Source organism: Chaetura pelagica, unplaced genomic scaffold (genome assembly GCF_000747805.2).
Source record: "Chaetura pelagica isolate M959 unplaced genomic scaffold, ChaPel_1.0 scaffold638, whole genome shotgun sequence".
Lineage (NCBI taxonomy): Eukaryota > Metazoa > Chordata > Aves > Apodiformes > Apodidae > Chaetura > Chaetura pelagica.
Genome location: NW_009954298.1, coordinates 815,281 through 827,149, shown reverse-complemented (window position 1 = coordinate 827,149; position 11,869 = coordinate 815,281). Strand labels below are relative to the sequence as shown.

The window sequence follows — 11,869 nt, the reverse complement described above, 5'->3', positions numbered from 1 at the left end:
CCCGGCTGGTCCCTGCTCCACCGCGGGGCCACCCCTGCTGCGTCCTCCCCCCCTCTCTGCCTCAGTTTCCCCTGGTCCCGGGAGCCCTCGGATCGGCCTCTGAGGCTGCGGGGTGCAACCCCCTTTCTGGGCCAGTGAGCCCCGAGTGGGAGGGGGTCTGCGGGGTGGCCAGGCAGGGCTCAGATCGTTCCACAGTTCAGGGCAGCCCTCCGAGTGCTGGGTCTCTGACTGTGTCACCCCATCACCCTCTGGCCCTACAGAGGAGCTGGAGTTGCTTCTGTGAGGGGGGAGGGTTTGTGGGGATGGGGCTGTCCCTGCAGTGGTCCCCCAGGACTTGCAAGGACAGCGCTTGCTGCTGGCAGAGGGCTGGGTGTGGGGGCTCCTGCAGCCCCTGTTTCCCTGCATGTGGCACAGAAATGCTCTTTCTGCCAGGCCTGGGGCAGGTGGGTCCCCAAGGTTGGCACCCCCCCGGGGACAGTTCCAGCAGCACAGTGTGCCATGTCCCCCAGCCCTGGGCACAAACCCACCCTGCTGCACTGGGGCTGGGTCAGGCCCTTCTGAAGGTCTCTGGCCCCAGTGCCAGGAGGGTGAGGATGGGATGAGCCTTGGCCCAGCCCAGGGGACCACAGGAAGCACAGGCTCCCTCAGCACCCCACAGCAGGGACCCCCGTGGCCTGGGTCTCCTCAGGACATGGTGGTTTGAACCTTCCACTTTCTGTCAGCCCAGGGGCTGCTGCCCGGTGCTTTGCAGTTGGTTTTTAGGGAGAACAGACCAGAGCATCCCAAACTGGTTAAAAGCATCCACACTTTGGGATAAAGCACAAGCTGCTTCCCAGCAATGGGAGCGAGCAGAAGCAGGACTCAGCTCCTCAGCCTTGCTGTTCCCATCACAGCTCCTGGTCAGGAACCCAGTGCCACCCAGTTATCACCCCGTGTCCCCCTGCATGCAAGGCCCTGCCCCAGCCCCCCCTGGCCTCACCACATGCACCAGCAGCTTGTGGGCTCACCCCGTCAGCTGGCTCGGAAATTAGCCTCCATCAAGTTAATTGCCAAACTGCTCAAAGCCTGAAATTAAACATTAAAGCTGTCGCTCACAGGCACAGAGCAGTGAGCAATCTCCCCCCACCCCAGCAAAAGGCAATTCTGGCTGTCCAAGCAGAGGGAAGATGGATTCCCTGGATTGAGGTGGCAGCAGAATGGAGCAGCTGGTGATGGTCCCTGCTGGTGCTATGGGACAAGTCCCCAGCACAGCCCAGGACCCTTCTGCTGCCAGGCTAACCTTGAGCCACAGACAGTGCCTTACCCAGAGGTTTCCTTCCTCTGGTACCTAAAAGGACTGAATTTGCCTGCAAGAACATTCCAGGGATAAATTTTGCAGGAATCCTGGCTCTCCATGGCTCTGCAGGGTGGGAGCCTGTGAGGGGGTCCCTGCTGGGGAAATCACCCACCCTGAGGGATGCTGCTGCTCCCTGGGGACAGGCAGAACCCTTTTTCCATGGGTTCCTCCTTGGAAAAAACGCATCTCCTGAAGCAATACCGGGGACCTGCCAGGGTGTCTCCAGGATCTAACCACCCTCTCTTTGTCCTCGCAGTAACGGGCTGTCCCGGAGGGGAAATGCATCCTGAATGGGGCTGAGGCCTCCTGCCTGGGAATATGCATCCTCGGGGCCGCGGGGGCAGCAGCGGCGGGGATGGTGGCGACCGTCAAGATCGCGGTGCTGGGAGCCCAGGGCGTGGGCAAGAGCGCCATAGTCCGGCAGTTCCTCTACAACGAGTTCAGCGAGGTCTGTGTGCCCACCACGTCCCGCCGCGTCTACCTGCCCGCCGTCGTCATGAACGGCCACGTCCACGACCTGCAGATCATGGACTTTCCCCCCATCACCGCCTTCCCCGTCAACACCCTGCAGGTAGGGGTGCACCCCGCGCCCTGCCCCGAGACCCCCAGGCTGGCTGGGGCTTTGCTGGGTGACCCTGAGGGGTCCCAGTTCCTCCTCTTCCGGGATTTGTTGGCCAAAAGCCAGTGCAAGGGATCGTGTCCTTCTGGTTACTGGCTGAGTGGGCCCAGGACAAAGTGTGTTTTGCAGCTTTTTTCACCTAAAATGATGGCAAATGTGGGAAGGATGGTGTCCCACTCTGAAGACCTTGGCTCTGGTGATGCCCACTGAGCCACCCAGCTGGGCAGTGGATCCCAGAGCACTGGGTCAGATTCCATTGCTGTCAGAGCCAGGGCCAGCAAAGTGCTGGGGGAGCATGGCCACTGCATTTGGGTCAATATCTGGGGTTCCTGGAGAGCCAGACCCTAGTGTACCCACTGCCTGAGCCAGGAGCTGCTTGTCCCCTCCTGGGATGACTGTCACCCCTCAGCATTGCCTGGGCTTGTCCCCAGGGTACCGAGCCCACCAGCTCCTCCTCAGTGTGCTCAGGCACTGCCAGAACAGCCCCAGAGGCACCGTGGGGCTGCAAAGCCTTGTCCTCAGTGCCCATCGCTTATGGGGTTAATGGGGAAACAGGGGGTTTTAAGCTCATGCTGTGGCCCCATCCTGGAGCCACAACTTGTGCCAGCACCACAGGGAAAGGGGCTGGGGGTGCCCCCATGGCCACAGCCGTGCTGAGGGGCAATGCCACCTGTGGCAGCACCTCTGTGGGAGCTGGGGTCTGTTGTATATTTAATCCATGTAATTATATTGCTCCTGTGTGTGACAGGTGTCTTGCAGTGCTCCATGTGTCCCCTGAGCCCTTGGGCAGGAGGTGAAGTGAGGAACCTGGGGGGTGGGGAAGGAATTTAAAAATTAATCAGCGTGTGCAGGGAAGGAAAGGTCAGGAGGAAAGACAGCCCAAAGGAGCAAAGGGTGATGCATGGACATGGCAGCCAAAGCTGACACGCTCCATTAGCTGCTGGGGGGAACACGTGGAGGTTTCCAGGGAGGAGAGGATGGTCAGAGAGATGGCTCTGAGGGGAGAGGATCGTGGTGGTGGACACGGCTCTATCTGCTGGGACCTCGGGGGCAGCAGCGGCGGGGATGGTGGCGACCGTCAAGATCGCGGTGCTGGGAGCCCAGGGCGTGGGCAAGAGCGCCATAGTCCGGCAGTTCCTCTACAACGAGTTCAGCGAGGTCTGTGTGCCCACCACGTCCCGCCGCGTCTACCTGCCCGCCGTCGTCATGAACGGCCACGTCCACGACCTGCAGATCATGGACTTTCCCCCCATCACCGCCTTCCCCGTCAACACCCTGCAGGTAGGGGTGCACCCCGCGCCCTGCCCCGGGACCCCCAGGCTGGCTGGGGCTTCGCTGGGTGACCCTGAGGGGTCCCAGTTCCTCCTCTTCCGGGATTTGTTGGCCAAAAGCCAGTGCAAGGGATCGTGTCCTTCTGGTTACTGGCTGAGTGGGCCCAGGACAAAGTGTGTTTTGCAGCTTTTTTCACCTAAAATGATGGCAAATGTGGGAAGGATGGTGTCCCACTCTGAAGACCTTGGCTCTGGTGATGCCCACTGAGCCACCCAGCTGGGCAGTGGATCCCAGAGCACTGGGTCAGATTCCATTGCTGTCAGAGCCAGGGCCAGCAAAGGGCTGGGGGAGCATGGCCACTGCATTTGGGTCAATATCTGGGGTTCCTGGAGAGCCAGACCCTAGTGTACCCACTGCCTGAGCCAGGAGCTGCTTGTCCCCTCCTGGGATGACTGTCACCCCTCAGCATTGCCTGGGCTTGTCCCCAGGGTACCGAGCCCACCAGCTCCTCCTCAGTGTGCTCAGGCACTGCCAGAACAGCCCCAGAGGCACCGTGGGGCTGCAAAGCCTTGTCCTCAGTGCCCATCGCTTATGGGGTTAATGGGGAAACAGGGGGTTTTAAGCTCATGCTGTGGCCCCATCCTGGAGCCACAACTTGTGCCAGCACCACAGGGAAAGGGGCTGGGGGTGCCCCCATGGCCACAGCCGTGCTGAGGGGCAATGCCACCTGTGGCAGCACCTCTGTGGGAGCTGGGGTCTGTTGTATATTTAATCCATGTAATTATATTGCTCCTGTGTGTGACAGGTGTCTTGCAGTGCTCCATGTGTCCCCTGAGCCCTTGGGCAGGAGGTGAAGTGAGGAACCTGGGGGGTGGGGAAGGAATTTAAAAATTAATCAGCGTGTGCAGGGAAGGAAAGGTCAGGAGGAAAGACAGCCCAAAGGAGCAAAGGGTGATGCATGGACATGGCAGCCAAAGCTGACACGCTCCATTAGCTGCTGGGGGGAACACGTGGAGGTTTCCAGGGAGGAGAGGATGGTCAGAGAGATGGCTCTGAGGGGAGAGGATCGTGGTGGTGGACACGGCTCTATCTGCTGGGAAGCACCTCTGGCTCTGCTCCGTGCCTGGGAACAGCAGCCCTGTGGTGGGATCCTGGGGAGGGGTGGGAGATGGTGGCTCCCTGCCCCTCTCCTGCGTGGGGCCAGGCGGGATGCTCAGTGTGAGCCTCCTCCAGCTTGGAGCAAGGGGCACCCCAGCGTGGTGGAATAAGCTGCAATGTATTAATGTCCCAGATGTAGCAGGACTCAGAGTAACCTGAGCCACCGCTCCCACACACCGGAGAGGGGCTGGGGCTGCTCCTTCCCCTGCTGCGCCGTGAGGGAGACGGACCCGCACCCCGAAACTTCCCTTCCCCCGTTCTCTTCAGCCTGAGATCTCATTGTTTTGCCCCATTCCGATGATAACCTCAGGACAGGATGATTCACGGCACTGGAGAGGTTTGTGGAGAGGAGCTGCCGTTCCCCCTCGGGGCATCTTTCCCCCTCCAGGGGTGCTCAGGGGGCTGCGGTGCAGGGGCTGCCATTCCCGGTGGCACTGCTGGTGGGAAAGGCGGCTGGAAGTGGGACAGATTGTCACTCCTATGGCATGAGAAAAAATAATCCTGTTATTCCTGGAAACTCAAAGCTTTCCTAACAACATGTGCTCCTTACAGCTCCACATGTTGGCTGTGGAGAGATCACCCCTGACTGCGTCAGCCCCAGCTCCTGATCCTCCTGTCACGGGCTCCACTCCCGAGCAGCTCCTGCTCCTCTCCTTTCCCTGTGTCCCCTCCAAACAGCCCTGCTGTCACCTTCCCCCTCCGACCCACGGAGCTGCTGGTCCATCACCCCCAGCCCCACAGAGATGGGGCATCCGCCTCACCTGCCCTGCCCAAAAACCATTGTGCATGGCTAATTAACAAGCCTGCAGCCCCTTTGCCACCTGCTGGTGCGGCAGAGCCCGGGTGTGCCCGGCTGGGCAGTGTGGGGCCCCCCGGGCACGGGATGGGGCCAGGATTGACCCCTCTCTGCACCTTGCAGGAGTGGGCAGACGTGTGTTGCAGGGGGCTCCGGAGCGTCCATGCCTACATCCTGGTCTATGACATCTGTTGCTTTGACAGCTTCGAGTACATCAAAACCATCCGCCAGCAGATCCTGGAAACGAGGTAGGGAGCAGGTGGATGGTGGGTGCATCCCCCAGGGCTCCTGAGGGGCAGTGCGGTTCCTCCCAGCGCTCCCCTGCCCTTGGCATCGGAGATGAGGTGTTAGAGTCTGGGATAAAGCCCCTTTGCAGGGCTGGGAGGCCAAAAGCAAAACTGGACCAGAGAGCAGGAGAAGGCTCAGGGCTCTGGACAGGTGTGTCCTGTGGGCAAGGGCAGTGTACCCTGGGACAGCAACTGGGGCTGACACGGTGGGGAGGGCTGGGCAGAAAGAGGGACAAGGGGACAGGCCAAGAGGAGGCACAACCTTCTTGGGAAGCCAAAGCCAAGAGCAGGTTTGGGACTAGTTGGGATCCATGGGCTGATCTGCTGTTGTGCTGTGCCCCATCCCCTTCTGTCCTCCCTCACCACCTCTCCTCCCCAGGGTCATTGGCACTTCAGAGACGCCCATCATCATCGTGGGCAACAAGCGGGACCTGCAGCGGGGCCGGGTGATCCCGCGCTGGAACGTCTCCAACCTGGTGAAGAAGACGTGGAAGTGCGGCTACATCGAGTGCTCGGCCAAGTACAACTGGCACATCCTGCTGCTCTTCAGTGAGCTCCTGAAGAGTGTGGGCTGCGCCCGCTGCAAGCACGTCCACACCACCATCCGCTTCCAGGGCGCCCTGCGCAGGAACCGATGCACCATCATGTGAGCCCCCCACCCCTGGCGGACCCCCCGGCTGTGTCCCCACAGCCACCCAACCTCGGGGACCACTGGCCTCGCTGTGGGGGTGATGTGGTGGGGGGAGCTGTGCCACAGGCACCTCGGGGTTTGCTTCCCTGCCAGCCTGGCACCCTGCGGTGACATCTGGGGACAGTGCACCTCGGGTGCAAGGCAGGGTGATGTGGTGGCCACTTGAGCAGGTGAGTGGCTGGGCTGCCTGGAGGGAGCAAGGACAGAGGGAAGACCCTGAGCCCTTCCCGAGCCTCCAGCACTTGGGGCCAAAGATCTCCTGGGGAGTTTGTGTCTCTGTTGTGCCCAGACCACTGCGTAGCACTTGGGGGGTGGAGCAGGTGCCTCAGGTTGTTGTTGTCAGATGTTGGCTGACAGGTCAGTCCTTGCCTGGCTCCTGCCCCAGCATTGCAGGGCAACACTTGCTGCTGCCCCCCTGTCACCCGTCCCTGGATGAAAATGACCCAGTGCCTGTATCCTGAAGCTGAGGGTGGCTCCATCCCTGGGACACAGTGGAGGTTAGAGCCCCATTTTCCTCCCTGCAGAGCTGGGGCTTCTCCCCTCTGAGGGCCCAGCAGCCTCCAGTAAGAGGGCAGGTAACACAGGCTCTGTTTTGGCTCAGATGAGTCAGGTTTCCATATAGAATTTTAGATGAGAGCAAGAAAGCAGGGGAAAAAAATAAAAAAACCCATCCTGCCCCTAACATCCTGGGTCCCAGGTGCTGCTTCCCCAGGGCTTCAAGTCTCTTTCTGCCCTGGTTCAGCCAAGGAAGGCTTCTCCTCCCCCACCAGCCTGTGGAACACCAAATATCTCGACACGCTCCTTGCTGGGCAGCTCATCCCTCGCTACCTCGTGCCCTGGGCTCAGCAGGCTCTGCACGGCCCCCCCAGCCCCCCAGTGCCCCCCGGGCGGGCAGGCAGCCCCCCCATACCATCACACCCCACTGGCAGTGCCACCAGGTGGGTCTCTCCAGGGGTGCTCAGGGGGCTGCGGTGCAGGGGCTGCCATTCCCGGTGGCACTGCTGGTGGGAAAGGCGGCTGGAAGTGGGACAGATTGTCACTCCTATGGCATGAGAAAAAATAATCCTGTTATTCCTGGAAACTCAAAGCTTTCCTAACAACATGTGCTCCTTACAGCTCCACATGTTGGCTGTGGAGAGATCACCCCTGACTGCGTCAGCCCCAGCTCCTGATCCTCCTGTCACGGGCTCCACTCCCGAGCAGCTCCTGCTCCTCTCCTTTCCCTGTGTCCCCTCCAAACAGCCCTGCTGTCACCTTCCCCCTCCGACCCACGGAGCTGCTGGTCCATCACCCCCAGCCCCACAGAGATGGGGCATCCGCCTCACCTGCCCTGCCCAAAAACCATTGTGCATGGCTAATTAACAAGCCTGCAGCCCCTTTGCCACCTGCTGGTGCGGCAGAGCCCGGGTGTGCCCGGCTGGGCAGTGTGGGGCCCCCCGGGCACGGGATGGGGCCAGGATTGACCCCTCTCTGCACCTTGCAGGAGTGGGCAGACGTGTGTTGCAGGGGGCTCCGGAGCGTCCATGCCTACATCCTGGTCTATGACATCTGTTGCTTTGACAGCTTCGAGTACATCAAAACCATCCGCCAGCAGATCCTGGAAACGAGGTAGGGAGCAGGTGGATGGTGGGTGCATCCCCCAGGGCTCCTGAGGGGCAGTGCGGTTCCTCCCAGCGCTCCCCTGCCCTTGGCATCGGAGATGAGGTGTTAGAGTCTGGGATAAAGCCCCTTGGCAGGGCTGGGAGGCCAAAAGCAAAACTGGACCAGAGAGCAGGAAGAGGCTCAGGACTCTGGACAGGTGTGTCCTGTGGGCAAGGGCAGTGTACCCTGGGACAGCAACTGGGGCTGACACGGTGGGGAGGGCTGGGCAGAAAGAGGGACAAGGGGACAGGCCAAGAGGAGGCACAACCTTCTTGGGAAGCCAAAGCCAAGAGCAGGTTTGGGACTGGTTGGGATCCATGGGCTGATCTGTGGTTGTGCTGTGCCCCATCCCCTTCTGTCCTCCCTCACCACCTCTCCTCCCCAGGGTCATTGGCACTTCAGAGACGCCCATCATCATCGTGGGCAACAAGCGGGACCTGCAGCGGGGCCGGGTGATCCCGCGCTGGAACGTCTCCAACCTGGTGAAGAAGACGTGGAAGTGCGGCTACATCGAGTGCTCGGCCAAGTACAACTGGCACATCCTGCTGCTCTTCAGTGAGCTCCTGAAGAGCGTGGGCTGCGCCCGCTGCAAGCACGTCCACACCACCATCCGCTTCCAGGGCGCCCTGCGCAGGAACCGATGCACCATCATGTGAGCCCCCCACCCCTGGCGGACCCCCCGGCTGTGTCCCCACAGCCACCCAACCTCGGGGACCACTGGCCTCGCTGTGGGGGTGATGTGGTGGGGGGAGCTGTGCCACAGGCACCTCGGGGTTTGCTTCCCTGCCAGCCTGGCACCCTGCGGTGACATCTGGGGACAGTGCACCTCGGGTGCAAGGCAGGGCGATGTGGTGGCCACTTGAGCAGGTGAGTGGCTGGGCTGCCTGGAGGTAGCAAGGAGTGAGGGAAGACCCTGAGCCCTTCCCGAGCCTCCAGCACTTGGGGCCAAAGATCTCCTGGGGAGTTTGTGTCTCTGTTGTGCCCAGACCACTGCATAGCACTGGGGGGGTGGAGCAGGTGCCTCAGGTTGTTGTTGTCAGATGTTGGCTGACAGGTCAGTCCTTGCCTGGCTCCTGCCCCAGCATTGCAGGGCAACACTTGCTGCTGCCCCCCTGTCACCCGTCCCTGGATGAAAATTACCCAGTGCCTGTATCCTGAAGCTGAGGGTGGCTCCATCCCTGGGACACAGTGGAGGTTAGAGCCCCATTTTCCTCCCTGCAGAGCTGGGGCTTCTCCCCTCTGAGGGCAGAGCAGCCTCCAGTAAGAGGGCAGGTAACACAGGCTCTGTTTTGGCTCAGTTGGGTCAGGTTTCCATATAGAATTTTAGATGAGAGCAAGAAAGCAGGGGAAAAAAATAAAAGAACCCATCCTGCCCCTAACATCCTGGGTCCCAGGTGCTGCTTCCCCAGGGCTTCAAGTCTCTTTCTGCCCTGGTTCAGCCAAGGAAGGCTTCTCCTCCCCCACCAGCCTGTGGAACACCAAATATCTCGACACGCTCCTTGCTGGGCAGCTCATCCCTCGCTACCTCGTGCCCTGGGCTCAGCAGGCTCTGCACGGCCCCCCCAGCCCCCCAGTGCCCCCCGGGCGGGCAGGCAGCCCCCCCATACCATCACACCCCACTGGCAGTGCCACCAGGTGGGTCTGACCACAGTGGGCTTTGCCCCAGTGACAACTGCCTCCATCCAGGTGAGGCTCTGGGAAGGCAGCCTCCGAAGCAATAGGGAGCTGGAGTTGCATTTCCAGTTGCATTCTTGCTGGTTTTTTTCCTTTCACTCTGCATTTCCCCAGTAGGAAAGTGTGTCCCTCATTAATTTATTTAGTAATTAACCTTTTGTCTTGTTTTCACCCCAGCCTTGCAGCTGCTGCAGGGCAGGTGGCAAAGTGCAGCCCCTGGTAGGGAGCAGCCTTGGGGCAGTGAGCAGGGGCCCAGGGGGTCATGGTTCCTCCTCCTCAGCTGCTCCCTGTGGGACACGTGGTAACCCCATCCTTGCCCCCCGGGGCAGGATCTGGGGCTGGTCCATCCCCTGGCAAACCCATCTCTGTGGTTCCTCATCCCTCCCCAGCCAGGTTTCCACCCCACGGAGCCCCGCGCTGCTCCGGTAACGCTCCATTCAGAGCAGGCACAGCCCCGTTTCACCTCCCCATCCCTGCTGCCAGGCCACGGGGCTGGGGTTGTCCTGCTCCTCCCTTCCAAACCCCCTTCCCCTTGCTCAAAAAAAAAAAGAAAAAGAAAAGAAAAAAAAGAGCCCTGGCAATGGGGAGACACGGGGCCACCCCAGGCAGCTGCGAGAGCCCCGGCAGGGGACAGGCAGTGGCACTTGTCACCATCCCTTGCCTTCATGGCAAACCTACTGGTCCCCCCAGCCCCCTGTTGCCAGGATTTGTTAATACCAGTAAGCCCAGGTGATGGGTCTCTGGCGAGCTTTATCCCCCCAAATTCTTTGAGAAGGAACCTCTCAGTAAATGCTAATAATGAAGCGTTTATAAAGTGCTCCGACATACACATATCAACAACTAAGCCAATACATTGTTACACCCCTGTAGCCTGTGGTTTATAGCACAATTAGTTACAGGTTTTTATAGCATCTATTTAGTATTTTGAAAACAAACAAACAACAGAGGTTATAAATATAATTGTTATATTCTATTGTACTTTATAGACAGAGAAAGTTACATTAGTAACAATAACTCTCACTGCTTTGACAGCGTTTCCCAGCTCCCAAGAAAATGAGGGCTACAAAGAGCTACTTTCCCACGAGCCCAGGAGGGGGGGTTGGCACCCGTGGGGTGCAGGCAGGGGAGTGGGGTGGGGGTGACAAGCACCTTCCCCCTGCTTGCACCCCTAGTACAAAGTGTTACAGCTTGCCCAACACCACCCGGTCCTGCTAGAACTGACCTGCTGCTGAGCCTGGCAGAGGCTGAGGGTGTCCCCAGTGCTGCCCCAGGGCAGTGCCAGGTTCCTGCCCCCCAGCAGGTGATGCCTGGGCTTGGTGCAGCCCCAGCAAGGATGCTTCCCTCTCCTGCTGCCCCAGTGAGCCTCCTGGTTGCCTGGACTTGGCTTTCCTTTCCCCCATGGACTTATCAGAGATTCCTGAGGTGTCTACACCACCTGTAATGCCCTGCACCCCTTCCTTTGAAATCGAATTAAAAATCAGGTCTGTCCCCCTTGTTGGGTACCTGCCTGGCTGCTCCTTGCCTGTGGGAATGGGTTGCTTGCTGCTCTGGGAGCCCTTCTGCAGGGGATGGGCCAGGGTGGGACAGTTGGTTTCTCCACTGCAAAAAGAGTATTTTTGCAAGGAGGTTTTGCATCCACAGGGCCCTTGCTGTGTCTTCATGGGGATGTGGGTCTGGCTTCATCCTCTTTGAAGATGGGGCTCTCCTGGCCCCTGGGGGACTCGAGGGGACACTTGCTGTGCACACAGACAGCAGAGCAGCAGCATCAATCCCCTTCACCAGCCGTGACCCCCCGTCAGGATTATTTTCTCCCTCCCACCCACATAGAAAAGATGCCAGAACAGGAGTTTGGGTTTGTCTCTAGCACAGACAAGGCGGGTCTGTGGCTGCAGGTCCGGGGGGGGTGGAGCCTTGATGACACCCCTCACCACGGCCAGCACTGCCAAGGGCCCACTGACCCCTTGGCTCTCACATCCTCACCCCTAAGGAAGCCCGTGGGGCTCACACAGGGGTGTCCCTGCTCCAGGGGTGTCCTGTGGGGGCAGCTACCCCCCTTCCCTGCACAAAGTGCCCCCTTCTCTCAGCTGGGGCTGGATTTCTCCACCCAAATCAGTTCAAAAAAACCCGCAAAACTCCCATGGGAGGGAGGGTGTGTAGCTCCAGAAAGTATTGGGGGGGGATCCCCCCATGACAGCAGATCCATCCCCCTGCCCACGCCAGCCCCCCAGCTCTGGCTTCAGCATCACCCCCTCAGCTGAGGGAGGGGTCCCCGGGCTGGGGGTCAGACCCACGCCTCCTCATCCTCAGCCAGCCCTGTCCCGCTGTGTGCCGGGGGGGGCTCGGCCACAGGGCGGGTGTCCTGGGGCGGGGGGCGGCGGGGGGGCCCCGGGGGGCG

The 11,869-nt window shown here is 60.3% G+C and overlaps 2 protein-coding genes across 2 annotated transcripts; both read left to right on the top strand.

The window, feature by feature from the left end:
- The first annotated feature begins 3,020 nt into the window (after positions 1–3,020).
- On the top strand, positions 3,021–6,138 carry LOC104394239 (ras-like protein family member 10B). Its single transcript, XM_010003806.1, has 3 exons — positions 3,021–3,236; positions 5,305–5,429; positions 5,848–6,138. Exons 1-3 carry the CDS (start codon positions 3,021–3,023, stop codon positions 6,116–6,118), a joined length of 612 nt encoding a protein of 203 aa, XP_010002108.1. The 3' UTR covers positions 6,119–6,138.
- Positions 6,139–7,606: 1,468 nt separating this feature from the next.
- Positions 7,607–8,456, top strand: LOC104394260 (ras-like protein family member 10B). Its single transcript, XM_010003828.1, has 2 exons — positions 7,607–7,767; positions 8,186–8,456. The coding sequence occupies exons 1-2, from the start codon at positions 7,607–7,609 to the stop codon at positions 8,454–8,456; spliced, it is 432 nt and encodes a 143-aa protein (XP_010002130.1).
- The last annotated feature ends 3,413 nt before the right edge of the window (positions 8,457–11,869 follow it).